Consider the following 17,235-nt stretch of genomic DNA (forward strand, 5'->3'; position numbering starts at 1 on the left):
TGTCTTTTAACTGGTAAGGGGTTGAGTAAGTTGGAGAGCCATCTTTGTTGTATGTAATGTTGCTCCTGGAACAAATGATGCAGGTCCCTGCATCTGTCTTGTGACAGTGGGCTCTGCATGCAAAATTATGATAAATTGTCACAAATGTCCACATAGCTATGAGTCACTGCAAACTGTGAGTGATAAGATGGGTTGTCTACAGTGTAATTTCTATCTATGTATCATGCTAAAGGCTTCATTTTTATTTCCTCTCTAGGAGTTGTAGAGGCTAGCCACCTTAAAATAAATTTGAGAATAGCAGCTTTTGGTGTTAAAAGCTACAGAGACATGAACAAAAGTTTTAGGCAAAGAAATGTATAGATTGTTGCAAAAGAAAATGGAATTAAAGTATGTTTCAGGTGGATGTCTCGGGTTTGATGCTTGCTAGCCTGGCAGCCATAGTTTTTCAAAGCTCTGAGGTCTCTCATTTTTGTTAGGTCTGACTTTCTTTTCTAAATGCTTTGACTTTGTTTTCTTTGCTGATCTCCCTTCTGAGGATCTTTCTCCATTCTCTTTGTGTTTATCTGCTTATTTTTTTCATCACTTGTCTTTTCAGTAATGCCAGGCCACAAACACCAAAATCTTTTAAGCTGCCATTGTAATATTTGCTGTCACTGCCGTGTAATGATAGCTTTAACCTCACTACTGTATTTTCTGAACCTGAACTTCCCCTGACTCTGTTTGCTTCCTGTATCTTGTTTCTTTACATGTGCTTCAGGCACCTCATTTTCTGGGAAGCTGCAGATTCCCATGCTACTGCAGTACTCCAACGCCTAATGTACCGCGTTCTTAGCTCTTGGCAGTTTCAGAGTAACAGTAGACAGTGCTTTGGTGAGAATAATATATCTATGCAAGAAGAAGGTGGAACAAGAGTCTTAAAATTGTCAGCTTCATTCATAAATAGAGCAAAATCAGCTGTTAAAATGCCCAGTTGGACTCCTATCTTACTGCAACTCCAGTCTTCTAAATGCTTGATACTGTTCGATATTGGTAGAAAGGAAAATAAGTTCTTGTGTGTATTTTTCAGTGTGGTGTTTGTGATGTGATTCCTTTTGCTTCCATGTAGTAGTATTGTCAGCAGTTTAACAGATTGATGAGGAACAGCCTTAACCAAGACTTGGTTGTATTCTTCTTAGCCTATTACTCTGCTGATGGAGTCATCAGATGCAATGAATCTTGCTTGCCTAACAGCTGGATACTATAGACTGCTGGTTGACTCAAGGCGCTCAATATTTAACATGGCCAACAAGAAAAATACAGGGAGCCGAGAAACAGGTATTCATTGCACAGTATGTTAACGATGGTCCAATGTATAAAGCAGAAGCCAGCTTAAGCCAGTGCACCTCCAGAAAAATACAAGGCTATGCCAAATGAGATCTGATTGCTGGCTCAGACCTAGCACCACAATATATCAGTTCAGCTTTATAGTGTTCTAATATTCAGCCTATGATAGCATCTTACTGGTAAAATAAACCAGGTGATGAATTTCTTTCATACTGTAGTGAAACAGGTGCATGCTCCCTATGAGTGTTATTGTTTTATGTGCATATATCTTTTGTAAGAATACGTACGGTATTGGAGAAACCAGCTGGGGATTTGGTTTTGTGTTACTGTTCCTGGAACAGCATTTGTACCTAGCTGGGGTTTAGTTTTGTGCTAAAGTACAAAAGTACCAGTTAAACTTTAGGTCATTAAATCAACAGATATTTAACTTAGAGCAGAGGTGAGTTTGAAAGTGCTTTTCTGAAGTGTGTCGTGGCTCAGCTGCCCTATTCAGAGTGTTTATTGCTCAGCATTAACAAGCTATTGTTTAAAAATTACATGGCTTTGCTCTTTGATTTCACAATGTTGATTTTATTTCACCATGCTATAGGAACTGAAAATAGAGGGAAGCATAATCTCCTTGCTTCTGAGTGGAACTGTATACCAAAAACTACCACTTTCCTGGCTGAAGGAGATCAGGAGACTCAAATGTCCTTTGCCGATCCAAAACAGAAGACTGTAGATGTTTCTGAAAGTCTGTTATGTCAAAAAGAACACAGACATCTGTACATAGAAAATACTTATAATTCAGGTGGATTTGATCAGCATCTGGCCAAGCCAAGTGACCCCACTGAAGCAGAAGAAACCAGAAATTTTAATCAGCCTTCACTGCTGTCACTCTCAGGTTTGGAATCTAGCAAGAAAGCACAGGATTCCCCCAGGGGAGCAAAAGTTTCCTTTATATTTGGAGATCACAACTTGGATGGTATCAATCCCCAGACTCTCGGTTATGAAAGGCTTTTGGATGAAAGTCCAGAAGTACTAGAAAAACAAAGAGCCATTTATATTAATAATGCCAATGACATTAAAGGCCTGGAGTTGTCACCAGATGCTGAAAGCATTCAGTTTGCTACAAATTCTGTTTATGCAACTATAAATGATGGTAAAATATTTGGAGCTGCAGAAGGGATAGAGGAGCCTTTGCTGCATGATATTTGTTATGCAGAAAACACAGATGATGCCGAAGATGAAGATGAAGTAAGCTGCGAAGAAGACATCATGGTAGGAGAAATCAATAGGCCTGCTCTTCTCAGCCTTTCTGGTTCTAGCGATGACATTATTGATCTGACTTCACTTCCACCTCCGGAAGGTGATGATAATGAAGATGATTTCCTATTGCATACCTTAAACATGGCCATTGCTGCTCCTCCACCTGGCTTCAGGGACAGTTCAGATGAGGAAGACTCTCAGAATCAAGCAACGCAGCCTAGAGACAACAAGGAGCAAGCCAGTAACCTAGGCAATGATGACATTCCAGTGTCGCTTATCGACGCTGTCCCTACTAATACAGAGGGGAAGTGTGAGAAGGGGCTAGATGATGCTGTAGTCTCTACACTTCAAGCGCTAGAAGCTTTGGCTGCTTCAGAGGAACAGCAGACGAATGACAATTCAGGTTCTTTCACCATAGTTACATTTATTCATTGAAAATCATTCCATCTCATCTATTTAGCTTTGGAAATACTCCATTTCATGAGGGTTGGTTTTTTTTTTTTGTTTCCCCCCTTTTTTTTTTTTTTGCCATCATTATGCATACATCATATTCCGTATTATTTAATGGATCTACCGTTATGTTATTAAACTACCTGTCCCGGGAACTGTGCAATAAAGTCAGAGTATTCTTACAAAGCATATTTTTGTCTCTAACACACACCCTTTGCTTGTCACTTATCCAGGTGCTTCGGCTGCTGTCATTTAATTGACTCTTATTTTTTGTGGCTTGCAGGTGTAGCTATCCTGCGAGCATATAGCCCTGAGTCATCTTCAGATTCTGGCAATGAAACAAATTCCTCTGAAATGACTGAAAGCTCTGAACTAGCCGCAGCACAGAAACAGTCAGAAAACACTGCACGTATGTTTTTGACCACAAGCGAAGGCTACCAACCCCTTGTGGAAGAGCAGACTGAATTTCCCATCGCTAAGAATCAGGCTGGAGGGCCAGGCATGAAGCCTTCACAGCCTTTGGCTGGTCGTCAGGCTGCAGAGCTACAGTCAAAAGTTGTGCCTTCAAAGCAGATTCTTCATTCGGATAACATGGAAATGGAGCCAGAGACCATGGAAACAAAATCTGTCACTGATTATTTTAGCAAATTGCACATGGGATCCTTGGTATATTCTTGCACTAGTAAAAGGAAAAATAAGATGACAGACAGCGAAGTAAAAGCACCCTCTGATGGCAATGCTACTGTGAAAAAACAACAGGGAACTAAAAAAGCAGAGCCTGATGAAGATCTAAAAGCTAAATTTGGAACTCTTTCAGCAAGAGACGGTCAACGCCTAAGCACTTTTAATGTGGAGAGAACTGCCTTTCGCCAAAGATGGTATGCTGCCGATGATGGGGCAGCAGATAAGCCAAGCCCAGAAACAGTGAACGGGAAGACTTTTCCAAGAGTTCCTGTCCTTGGTAAAACAGAAACTGACTGTAAGGATGAAGTAGATCCTGAGGTGGATCAGGATGATACCTCAGGGCTTAGCCAAGGTGAAAACTTTCTGTCAGATATGACTCCCGTGTCTTCAGCCAAAGACCTAAACGACGCAGAAGATACCGATTTATCTGCAGATGACCATCCTTCAAAGCTTCCAGAAGCTGAGCAGAGCGTGGCTAGACTTTGTGAATATCACTTGGCTAAGCGCATGTCATCTCTGCAAAGTGAAGGCCATTTCTCGCTGCAAAGCTCTCAGTGCTCTTCAGTGGACGCAGGATGCAGCACCGGCAGTAGCACGTGTGCTACCCCCGTTGAATCTCCTCTTTGTACCTCTGATGTTAAGCACATTATCTCTGACCCATCAATGAAGGGCATTGCCTATATTCCAGCAGATGAAAGAGCTGCCATTCTTCCAAACCATGGAACGACATACAAGGACCTGCACCAGCAGCCTGAAGCCGTGTGTCACAGAATGACGGTGCCTGTCGTGCATTCAGCAATTAATGCTGACCCGCTGTTCGGCACTTTGAGAGAAGGATGTCATCGGATCCCCAAGATAAAAGAAACTACAGGTACAGCAGTAATAAAGCGTTTCTTATGTTTGCTTTTAAAGCTACATGTTACCGTTGAGGACTAGGTGAGACATTTGCATTATCTTTACCTGAAACTACATCATCAAGCTGTAGCAGGCGGTGGGATTAGACCTTCAGCGTATCTATTCATTTTACTTGTACGCGTTGAGATATTATTATGAGCTGTTTACAAAAGATCAATTTTTTAAAAAAAACTCTCATTACAGTTAAAAATATTTGGGGGGACTCTGATGGAGAGGCCTCTCTTCCACTCTTTGGAAGCCTCTCCAAAATCCATAGTCACTTGAGTTCCAGGATACTTGTTAGATTATAAGATGACTTCACAAGGTATATTAACGTAGGAGAGAAAAACCTGTGATTCATTTATTATGTATCTTAAATGCTATTTTAACAGATTGTCAAAAACATGCCAGTATGAATAAAAGGCTCTAAATGTAAGGATGTGAAAATGTCACTACCTTCTTAAGCATGTATTTACCTCACCAGCTGACAGTAGGTGTTTCCTTAAGGAATAATTTACATATAGAACCATTACTGCATTTTTAAGTTCCAATTTCAAGAGATTTTATGAACTTACTATTATAAAAAAATGCAGCGTTTTTCAGCGATAGAATTAGAACTTCTTTCAGTTAGGTTTTAAATGTTTCCCTCTTCCTGGGTTGCAACCCACATGTAGCAGTAGTGTGTGAGCGCATGAAAATCCAGAAGTGGAACAGACTAGGAGCTAGAATGAGAAATGTTATTTCTCTGCCAGAAAACCCACATAACCAAACCAAAATTACCATGAATGCATCTTTCCTTACCCTCTCAGGTGTAGTTAAAGAAGGTATTTTAATCTGAAAATAATCATCCAATTAGTTAATAGAAAACATGCAGTCCATATGTTGGGGGAGATTTAGGATGTTTTGTAGATGATTTTCTCTTCCTTTTTTTAAATAAGTCTGCTGTAGTGGAATGAACAAATAACTATTTATAAGTTATAATTTGTTGATAGATTTTAAGAGTCATCTTAATGAAATACAAAAGACACAAGGAACTAGCAATGAATTTGTTGTGAAATATTTTGAGGAATGGAGACCACTGGGAAATACCGGGAATCCATTTGTCCTGACTGTTAAAGATATTTAAAAGTTCAGTCTCTGAATATTATCAGGGTGATGCTTAATTATTCTGTCTGCTCTTCTACTACCCCTAGTGTAGCTTTCACAGAGCCTGAAAAGGGAAGACAAGGAGGCATGCCTACAGCTTTTCCTAGACAGCCTCTAGCTGACTCCATCATGCTATCATCCATGCTATCAGAATCAAAGGTGCCAAGTCAAAATCAAGACTCTTGTGACATTCCCAAAGTAAATCAGGCTTGTGGGGCAACAGTTAGTTTACGGCCATATGACATGATAGGAGGAAGCCTCAGGATGCCGCACAACAGGAAAGTGCTGAGACGCAGCAGCAGCATCATTGGAGGATCTGCAGGCATTGAGATGCTGTTTGAAAAGAAGGCAGCCGCAGCCAGCTTGAAATGCCTGGACATCACCCGAAGGGACGAATCCAAATCGGAGAGGAGGGTGGAACTCCCCCTGGGCAAAAAGCTGTCAAAAAGTTATTCCCAGAGTTGTGTGTACGTCAGCACTGATAGGAAGGACGGTAAGAGGTGTTCGGGCACAGGCGCCAGTCAGAAGGACTCCAAGCCGTGTCGAACGTTGCCCTTGCGGAAGCTGGACACCAGTGCCTGGAGGTGTCGCGGCCCCTTTAGCTATTGTTTCCTAAGCAGAGGAAACGATGACAACGATGACGAAGATGAACAAGACAGCCATCAGCTCTCACATCTCTTCGAGCCGCAGATCCCGTGTGAGCTCGCAGAACCAGTTGGTCAGTTGTTTTCCAGTGAAAATGAGCAGAAAGTCTTGGAGTCCCCGAAAGCTGCTGAGCCCCCACAAGACGAGGCAGTCAACGCGCATGAGAAGAGCAGTGCTGACATCCAAGGTGGCCAAATTGATGTGAATCTCAACGATGTGGCCTTCGATGCACGAATCACGCGAATAAATGTGATGAAGGAGAAGACATATGCAATGCCTGATGGATTTGTTGCAGCACAAAAGGATGCCAATGAGCTACTCTCACTGGTCCGAGCAAGTATGGGCAAGCGAGAAGATTTACATCCAGAAACATATGACCTTAAGCTTTCTAAGTACAAACAACTGTTATCTATGGAATCGAGACAGTTGGGAAGTGCCTGCAGGAAAATGGCCATGGCTGATAAAAGCCCTGAGGAAATGCTTTTAGCTATGACTTCCAGCTTTCAAGTACTCTGTTGTTTAACAGAAGCCTGCATGCGTTTAGTTAAAGTCATGAACTCTGAAACACAGCAGCAGGAAATTATAGCTAAGATAGACGAGGTTGTAATAAACTACATTTGTCTTCTGAAGGCTGCAGAAGCAGTGTCAGGCAAGACCTCCAGTGATCCTAGCATTAAACTCTTGGCTCGACATTCGACTACCATGGCCGCTATTGTAAGCACACTAACACGTTCTCTTAAAATGCTTTTAAACAAATAAAATACAAAAGTCACTTCATAATCTACCTTTGCAAAGCCATACATAAAAAACTTTTATTTACTGTATGTGTATGAACTAATGTAACAAACTCAGCTTTCTCTGTATATTTTGTTATTTTATATAAAATAGGTATGAGATTAAAAAAAAAGTTAAAATACTGAACAATGACAAAAGTAATGACCAGATCTGTCCTTCCGTTTATACAGAAACAAGAGCCAAAAAAACCCTCTCCCTAAGACCAGAAAAACAAACAGAAAAAATCCCATATAGAAGCAAATTGATGTTTGGCTATTTTTCATATAGTCAAATTTATGGTTGTATGAAGTGAACTTTTAAAGCCTGTTATGTCAATGAAGTTGTTTTCTGTTTCATCCAAGTTTTCACTTGGAGAATGCTCCATGTTTAGAAATGAGAAATTAAATCATAATGTATATAACACAATATTTAATGTTTTAAAATTATAATTTTTAAGCATTGAAAATAGCAAAAAGACATTTAAAATCCAAGAGACTATTATAACTTACTAGAGAATATATATATAATAAATGACTCTTTTGTTCATATGGCCTGAATTACCTGATTCTTCTTTTCTAGGAAATTCTGTATTTAAAAAAAAAAATATACCAACTGCAGTGGGTATCTGATTTATTGAACATTAGTGTCGGCATTTTAGATAGTGAAGGTAACTGTGGAAGACTAAGGACACAGAAACCAGAGTGGTGGTTGTGGTCTCTCTGAAATGAAAGGTTGATGCCATACTGGTCAGACCAGAAGGTCTAGGGCAGGTCTACACACTCCTTTCCCTGGTAAATGAGAGAGAGACGATGGTCAGGAAATTCCTATGCTGTTTACTGTTTCATCATATAACTATGGTGCATCTGAACGACATGAACTGCATCTATTTTGTTAAATATTTTATACTTCATATTTTATGATTCTGAATGTTTAACTGTAAATAAGTTAGAAATAAAATGAAGTTTTCAGAATACAATAAATATCTCTGAAATATTTCCAGCTAGAGACAGTTTTTCTCTGAGTGATGACAAAGGCAATTTGTGAACGATCTCTCCCATCTGAACCTTTCTGGAGAACAATTTGTAGTCTTGTGTTTCACCTCTCAGTGTCACCTGGCAAACAGGCTTTCACAAGAGCATCTGTTAAACTTTTCAGTCACCGAGGAGCAGCAGCCCTTGTGGAAAGCGCAGAATACCATTCTCCAAACTGATGTAGGTAATTTTCATCTGTTCCTCATAATGTCACAGGCAAAGAGTACAACTGCTCTGTCTTGAAAACTTAGCCGTTCAGTTGAAGCATGTGTGAAGCTTTCTGTGCCGAACTAGAAAGACTAAACCAACAAAATTAAGTTTTTGCCAAGGAAATACTTTCTTGCATAAAGCGATGCACTTCACTATGAAACCAAGACGTGCTTTTCCCTCCCACTGCAGAGAAACAACTTCAGAAACGCAGTATCAGAAGCTCAATCTGTTGTCCGTAGGAGAAAAAATCTGAGACCAATTCACTTAGCACGTGGACCCACTCTTGAGGGCAGCTCAGAGGTGGGCTGAGGCTGAATGACGTCGGGTTGTGGGTGACCACAGCCCGTCCCAAGCGGGGTCACGCTCAGGGCTCTCATTCCGGCAGCCCCGAGAGCGGGGCTGTGCGCTCTGCTCTTGCTGCAAGTACCAGTGAAATTCTTTCTGTGGGTTTTGAGTATTTCATACTGGGGAAAAACAAGCTGAATTGTTGTACTGGTACGTATTCCTTGACTGCTTTCTGAGTTTATGTAAAAATGTCATCAGTGATTTGGAAATGCTAAGTTTCAAAAACAGATTTAGGATTGTCCCAACTAAGCATCGACATAGATCATAAGGATGTGGCGCTTTCAGGGTTGCTAGTCCAATCCTTTCCATTCCGCTCCATTTCATAAACTGATCTAATTTTACTTCAAAGGTAAGTAGATTTTTGTTGTCCTTACTGTTTAAGAACTTTTCCGATTGTAAACTTGCTAATTTTTCTCCCTAAATTTAACTATGATCTTTTTTTTGTGGCGATATGTTTTAGGTTTAAGTAGTGGGTATTTTTCCTCTTCTTTTTAATGCGTTTTCACAGAATCATAGAATGATTTGGGTTGTAAGGGACCTCTGGATTTCATCTAGTGCAATCCCAGCTCAAAGCAGGTCTAATCAGATCAGGTTGCTCAGGACTGTTTCAGGTTGAGTATTGGACACCCTCCAAGGATGGAGATCCCACAACCTCCCTGGGCACCTGTTTGACAATTCTTATGGTTAAAAAAAAAAAAAAAAAATTCTTTTACAGCTAATCAGAATTTTCCATGTTCCAACAATATCCATTGCCTTTCATTGGTTCACTGTGCACCCTTCAGAAGAGTCAAGCTCTGTCTTCTCCGGTATCCTTCCATCAGGTAGCTTGTAGGCTGCAATGAAGTCTCCCCTGAACCTTCTCTCCTCCAGGCTGAATAAAACCAGTTCCTTCAGCCTTTCTTCATAAAGTGTGTGCTCCAGCCTCTGAGCAGCATGGTGACCCTCCACTGGACTCGATAGTGTGACTTCATAAACTACCACCATGTTCCTGGCTCGGTTTTGGTGAACAGGATCATCTGGCCAAGCTCTCCAAGTCACCTCTCAGAAGGCACCTTCCCTTTCCCCCAGGGTTTCAGATATCCCCGTCCGGTACCATGTGAATGTCTTTTTCCTAATCTTTCCATACAGAATTATATGCAGGCTTCTAAATGCTGCCTTCTGAGGACTTTGTACAGTGGCACAGCTGCTGGAAATAATTTCTCTGCTGTCTCCTAGAATCGCATGTATTCACAGGTTAATTAGGTTGGTGGCTCATGATCATCCTTTGTCAGTAAGTATTTTCATCTTTCTTCTGCTTGCCCTGTCCAGCTAAGGAGATCCCTGGATGATAATAGAGATAACTGTTAGTAATTCTAAGTCATATGACCTTGTGCATCAGTTGCTACTGAATTATGGCCTTTTTCTGTTAACCTTAAGCATTAAGGTGTCCTTGTCTTTCTGTGTGGTATCCTAATAGATTCCAGCATTAATTGTATGTCTCAACTTTATCAAGAAATGTCATCAGTATGTACCTAATTCTTGCAGTAAGTCAGTAAAGAAATACTAAATAAGATACTTTCATCTGGAATATACTATACTTTTGTAAATTTTTATATATACACTGTATGTTTAATGATTTTTTTTAACTTGACAAAATGACAGGCATCTTCATGTTTAAGTCCCTGAGTTCAGACTATTTTCTAAAATGACATTTGGCAAAGTTTCCCATTTTGCAATTAAGAAACAAAGCTGCACGCCTACATTTCTTTTCCTTCTCCATCAGTCCATGATCACTGGAAGATGCAGAATGATCCGTGATGTCCTCACTGCTCACCAGAGTTGTGAAATACTCCCTCTTACACTAGGACTTTATTTGAGGCTGAGAAATGGGCTCCTGAGTAACTTGGTCACTTACACAATTTATATCTAAGAGAGACCCTATGACTGCACTGAAATCCAGTTAAAGTTAGTAGTATTTTATCAGGGATTAATTTGGCTCAATAGGATATAACCGTAGAATTGTAGCAGCGGATGTTAAAAGCCAGAGCCTCATCGCACTAAGCACTGAGCTGGTACAAACTGAAAACTTGGTTCACGTCACAAGTAGCTTACTGCTGAGCGTGTGGCGCTGACATTAACCAGTCTTTATAAGCTGCCACTCAAAGTTCAGGAGTAGCTGTTCCGCACAAAAAGAAAGTGATCACGGGCTTCCACTGCGCTACCTGTGGAACAGCCCTACTGTGTTTTGAGACCTAGATTTGGCCAAAGCAATAAAAAGCATGAGGCACTCACCATTTAAAAATAAAATAAAATAAAATAATAAAATAAAATAGTAATTACATTTTCTTGTAGGTGTTCTCAAGATGAAATCTGAAATTTTCTGTCAGTGCTGATGGAATTTGGGAGGCGCTGATGGGTGAAAATTCATGAGACTTGATAACAACACTTCCTTTGGAGACTTTGAAGCAATGGGTTCTGGGGAGAGAAAATTTAGGCTCACAAGATCTGGGGGTGAATCTCTGATTTCATAAGGATAAAAACAAAAGGCAAACTAACCTAGCAGTCTGTTGTACTAGAGTAAATGTAAACCTTTCAGTATTGATTTTGAAGTGCACTTCTATTCTGAAAAGAGACTGTGCTATTAATGGCACGTTTTTATGCAATAGGCCATATTTCGTTGCCTTTTAATGTTGGTTTTGTCATTCTGAAAAAATAATTATTTATTCTGAGCCTGCAGGTTTAAAAAGAGTAAAAAGGAATGTGTTACATCTCCCCCTCCACTAAGAAAACCTTCTAAATTCTTTTTTTTTAAGGGGTTGTCCCATTGCACTGGGTTTACGTGGACCTTATTGCTCAGGTTTGGGGGATGTTTGCTCTTTATGGTACCTGCACTTGCAACCATCTTCTCTTATTCTCAGCATGTTATATTTGACAGGTGCTACCTGGAGCTATGTCAGTTTTTCACAACTCTCATACTTCAAGGAACAGCATGATTTAGGGACTTTGTCTATGCAGTAATCCCTTGGTCACTTAGATCGAGAGGTCCTGCCTTTATCTTATTGTGATGGAAAGGTTAAAGCATATCTTCCAGGCCCTGTGTTCCCAGTTTCAGTCAAGGTAAGGCAGGACGAAGGATGCCCACTGAAGTGGTGGGGCAGAATTTTAATATCAAGGCCTCCTCTCTTTCTGAAAGAGACTTCTGCTCCTACTCCCGTACCTGTTATCGCAGAACGTGGGCTCTTTGGCTCATCTCGGTCTTGAAATGCTTTTATCCATGCTGCAGGTACAGCAAGGCTCTCTTTTTCAGCACTCATTTCTCTCTTGTCAGAGACAGCCTTATAAGTAATGGAAGGGAATACGTGTTATTAACTAGGTTAGGCTTTTAGATTGATGTGTTTGTTGGTCTTCCTACCCTTCCCATCAGTTCAGACTGTGCCGAGTTACCTGCTCAAATTGAAGCAGTCTGGTCCTTTGTCGTAACTTCATTACCCTCCCTGAAGTCAATTTACCATCTGTCTCAGCCTTGAACTTTAAGATTATTGAGATCTTTCCCTCTGCCAGGCAAGTGGGAATTTGAATTTGGTGTTCCACGTTCTCATGGATTCTCCTTCTCCAAAAAGGCGGCTTTCTTTTTTGTCGTCTTCCCTGTTAGAAAAATGAGAGAAATTCATACCTCTGTGGTTCCTTCCTTGACCTTATTTTTCAAAGACAGACCTTCTCTTAAGAGGCAGCCATCATTTTTGCTGAAGGTGGTGTCTTAACATCACTTTGATTTATTTATGTTTCCCTTCACGTTCCTTTATGCTTCTGAGAAACATGCCTTATTTTGTATCTTTAATAGCAAAAGAGCTCCCTTTATATTTGTAGTCCAGACTTTCTCAGAACATACAGACTGTGTATATCTCTTGACAGATCCAGTGGTTATCTAGATGGATGGTTGGTGTTTCAGTATTTGCTATAAAACGTAGGAATTGATACTTCCAACTGAGTATACAGCTTCTGTGAGACTGTTGAGTTACTGAACTGCTATATATCTACCATTCTTTCCCCAGGCACTGTGCCACAGCTGATGAGCTGCCTCAAGAGCTGCCACAGCACTTGGTAAGAGTCAATCTAGAAGTGCTGTTTGCATGAGGGACATCAAGAACCTATGCTAGATAATTTATGGCAGGTAATTGTATAAAGTCACACAGTGTGAACAAACGCGTGGATATTAATTTGAGAGTGAAAAAAAGAAGACATCCTGAGCTCTGTTAACAGGGTTTCCTTCAGTGTCTCTGATGGTGTCTCTGTGGCTGAGAAAGAATTAAAATGGTTTACGGCATGCTATGTTTTTTATGCTGTTGTGCCAAAGGTGATGACAACAGTGTGAATACATCCTCCGTGGTTACTGCAAAAGGAAAATCTCTGCAGTCTGCAGTGATAAGGTGTAGGTGTACCCTCAGAACAGATTTATTTATAGACCATGCATCCTAAAGAAGACTAATTCCTGGTAAGTTAAGTTTCTTTCTTGAAGGCTAATCTCTATTCTCTTTTCCACCTGTGAATTACCATTAAAGGATAATGGGACCGCAGTCTGTATCAACAAAGATGGAATTAACCTTATAATAATAAACAGTATTACTGTTGTTAGGCAAAGGGCCGAAAGAAGATAGTTGCCTCTAATACACAATTTGCAGAGAACTGGTAACAACAAATACAAAAAACGTTTTTATATTGTGATTTCATACAGGAGACACTGAGATATTACACAGTGGTTTTTACAGTGTTTTTCAAGTTGCTCTTCAGAGAGGAAAGATGTTTTCTAAATCCTTTTTGGCAGTGCATTGCAAGATTCCTCCATATTGCTTATGCCTTTCAAATGACAGTATGGGGTGACAGTAAATGTCATCAATACCTTTATCCTTGAATGCGTTCTTTTTCATGTGCTAAACTGTGAGTTTGTATGTAGGACAGGTTTGAAAGTGATGTATTTAGATGTTAATGGTGCCAACGTGAAGGCTTCAGCCAGTGCTGCAGGCTTTGATTTCGGTAGAAGTGTTGAGTTCCTTAATATAAATTAGGAAGTCTTCCAGTGTCCATGGAAGGACGTGATCTTGGCACTACCTCATGGGATTCCCATTTTCCAAATGACCAGGACTGGTTTTGCTGAAAGAGATGCCAAAGGATCCAGTTTTACTTTGATTCTTCTATTGCCCATGAAGTGGCCACAGATGCAGCCGGTGATCTCGTCCGTCCCCGAGCCAGCAACGCAGAGGTCATGGATGCTTGAAGATTTTCCTGGTCTGTAGTTTTGCGGAGACTGATCATCCTGTCGTCCTCTCTGCAGCTTCTGATACCTGCTGAATCTTCATGGATGGCCCAAAGAACTGACAACCTTCAGAAAGAACAGCCCCAGCGCCAAACTTTTCGTAGTACATAAACCCATGCCACCTTCTCCAGGTTATTGTCAGATGCTTTCTGCAGTAAGAGCAGGAAACTGCTTGTGCTCCCTCTCTTTGTTCTAGTCCAAAGTCAGCATGTTTCAGTGGAAAGCTTTCCAGCCCCACTGAATACTTATTTTAGGCCTCGTGCTACAGGCAAATAAATTATAGGCACAAATGTAGTACAGCTAATTGTACAGCTGACTTGCTCCTTAATAATGCTGAACCATCACTGCCCGAAGCAGCCAGATGTACCTTATAATTTAGTCCAGCTTCAACAAACGTAATGTTTCTGAAACATAGTTACCTACGCAGGACACTACTTGGATTAGACACTTAGATACAAGCCATTTATCATACTAAATTTGGGCTTTTTATAACTGTGATTTCAATTTTCTTTCATACATTGCAGATAATTTATTTATTTATAAATTTAATTCTTCTTGGTTTACACTTTTTTTTTTCACCAGACCTTGTTGTTTCCTATTTTATTCCTCCCTCCTTTCATTAGTAACTTTTTTACACTTGAAAATCATGTCTTAAAAACAGATCTATTGGGTGTTTCTCATCAAGGATGCTTCACAGGGTTTCGCTTTTAAAAGTAGTTCCTGTCTTCTAAAAAGAAAAATGTTTACTGCAGTATCTTCTCTTTAAATCACTGAAACAGAATATTAAAAAGAAAATCTTTAAATATATAGAAGAACCATGAAAGCAAGGCAGCAGTGCATTCCTTGAGGAGTCAGGAAGGATAAGTATTCACCAGATCAAACGAGGGCATGTCTTTCAGCTGCTTCATTTGTGCACTGATTGGACTTCGGGTAAAACATAGTGTCTGGAAAAAAAAAAACAACCACCTTTGCCTTGGAGATGCTTCTGTGGAGATTCCTGCCAGCGTGCCGCCCAGGAGGGGAAAGGTGCACCTGGTGGAAAGGTTCAGGGACCTCCACCGAAACTCGGAGAATGTCGTGAGGAGCCTTGGACAAGTGTCTCTGTGGATGCAGCCTGCTCAGCCCTCATGGCTCTGCTTGTGGCATGAAGGTAAGATTGCAAATTAAATCCTTTTTCACATTTTATAAAGTAATTTCCAATACTGCTATTCTTCCTCCTGACTGAACTTCTCCTGCCAGTCTTACTGATTTTTAAAAAAAAGAATAGTTTTGAATGTTTTTTCTCTCTCTTTCTGTACAAAAGACCCATATAAATGAGTAAATTAACTACTGGATGATGAAAAGAAAACGGATTCTACACAAAGGTTTGTGTTGCGTGTAAAACAATACATCAGTACAGTCACTATAGGTTTGAGGGCTCCTATAACAACTGTAGTATTATGAGTAAAATTTGTTAAAAGAAACTTAATTTTGTGTAACAGAGTTACCCACTGGCAACTTATTTAAACAACATCTGAAGATTTTATATTTTTTTTTTTTTTGCTAATATTCTAAGCTTTATTTTTCCTTCCCTGCTTATTCTGAAATTCAGGAAAATGCAGTTTTCTTGGCAAAGCTTGTTGAAAAGGAATCTCATTTAAAATTACATTATTCTTCCTGAATGTCCTTATTTGTACTTTGCAAGTTAATCATGAATACTTTGGGAGTCTGTTTCTTTGCAGAGTGATTTGCACCATTTATATCTCTTATGTCCATAGGACATTTGGATTGAAAGGTGCCGCCTTCTCACTGAGTCTAGTTGTGTTTTCTCGGTGCAGACGGGCAGCATCAAGACCCATCTTAAAATCACCTGGGGTTTTGATGGTCCTTCTTTGTAGAAGGCTGTTCCAGAACATCACTTACGTAAGGTTTAGGGACCTGGTTTTAATTTCTAACCAAAGCCTAGGATTAAAGGCTAGCTCTAATACTATATTTTTTATATAAGCAGTTCTGTCACTGACGCTTGTACATCAAATTCCAGATGAGATCTGACCCATCTTTATATAGTGGTATTATTACTTCTCTACCTATGGAAAATTTCTTGTCTGGCACATGACAGGATCCCATTTGCCTTTCATGCCTGAAGCGTGCTGGTGGCTTAGAGTCATTCTGTGAATTACTAGTATGCTCACTTCTTTCTCCTCAGTCAATTAAAACTGATGAAGTCCTAAGTTGCGGTGGGCCTTTTTTCTGTCCCCAGGGTAGAATTCATCTTGTTTGACTTTAGTTGTCTAGATGCTGGGTATCAGGTATAAATCACATAAACACTCTACAGTCAGTGCGGGAAGAGGAAGAGGCATCTCCAGAGGCGCATTCAAAGATGGCTGGGATAAATCACCTCCTGTATGTGTTTTTTTCTCTCTTTCTGTTGACAATACGGAGAGCCTAGACAACCAGCTCAGCCTCAGTGATGAATATAGGGAGATGAAGATCCCTCCCCATTTGTCTTCACACTGTGCTGTTTTGAATTTTAATTCATGTCAATTAGTATTTGTCAAGGTCATCTGCTCTTCACTTTTGCTAGTGACATCTGATCATCACCGAATTGATGATGCCTCCCATCTTTGAGTCAACAAAGTGCTTTAAAAGGCATGAAGCACATTGTTTCTCCAGAAGAAATCCATTCAAATCAAGTGATGTGCAGCTATTTCCAGTATCTGTTTGAGGATGTCACTTAGCCAGTTAGACAACATATCCCAGCTTTTCGGACCTTTTCCTTGTCTAGTTGTTTGCCTTATTCATACTTGCATTTCTTAATGTTTTGCTTACCAAGTTTTAATATACTGTGAGAATTTATAGGAAAGTTTTGCCGAAGTTAATGTGACTGAAGAAATACCTGCGGTCACTTTTCGTATTTTTCATACCGAGTAATTCTGAACTTGGTTTCTTTTGTTTGATCTTTCTGCCAATTTAAGAATGAACAGAATAAGAATTCCACCAAAGGTGCTTAAGAATGAAGCTACAGCTCAATTTAGCAGTTAACAGTAAGGAACAGTTCCAGAACTAGTAATATTAAAGGGTTTTTTTGAGTTGCTAGGGCTGAGGATTGTGTGCTTAAATGCATTCAAGTTTCTTGAATCAAAATTTCTTTTACTAGTTAATTAGTGGAATATGGTTAGTGAAACAGGAAAATTTAGGATTCATTTAAACAACTGG

General features: G+C 40.0%; 1 protein-coding gene across 7 annotated transcripts in view; it reads left to right on the top strand.

Annotated features, from left to right (window-relative positions):
• FRMPD4 (FERM and PDZ domain containing 4) overlaps positions 1–8,110 on the top strand; it is a 410,476-nt gene extending 402,366 nt beyond the window's left edge. For 6 of the 7 annotated variants that reach the window (XM_049834627.1, XM_049834628.1, XM_049834631.1 and 3 more), the window contains exons 14-17: positions 1,176–1,314; positions 1,913–2,974; positions 3,305–4,576; positions 5,798–8,110. In XM_049834627.1, the coding sequence (XP_049690584.1) occupies positions 1,176–1,314; positions 1,913–2,974; positions 3,305–4,576; positions 5,798–7,149 (3,825 nt within the window). In that variant the 3' untranslated portion in view covers positions 7,150–8,110. Of the gene's footprint in view, positions 1–1,175; positions 1,315–1,912; positions 2,975–3,304; positions 4,577–5,792 lie in introns of all 7 variants that reach the window. The other variant, XM_049834633.1, reaches the window with a different exon arrangement.
• The last annotated feature ends 9,125 nt before the right edge of the window (positions 8,111–17,235 follow it).

The sequence above is a fragment of the Accipiter gentilis genome, chromosome 31 (assembly GCF_929443795.1).
Source record: "Accipiter gentilis chromosome 31, bAccGen1.1, whole genome shotgun sequence".
Taxonomy (NCBI): Eukaryota; Metazoa; Chordata; class Aves; order Accipitriformes; family Accipitridae; genus Astur; species Astur gentilis.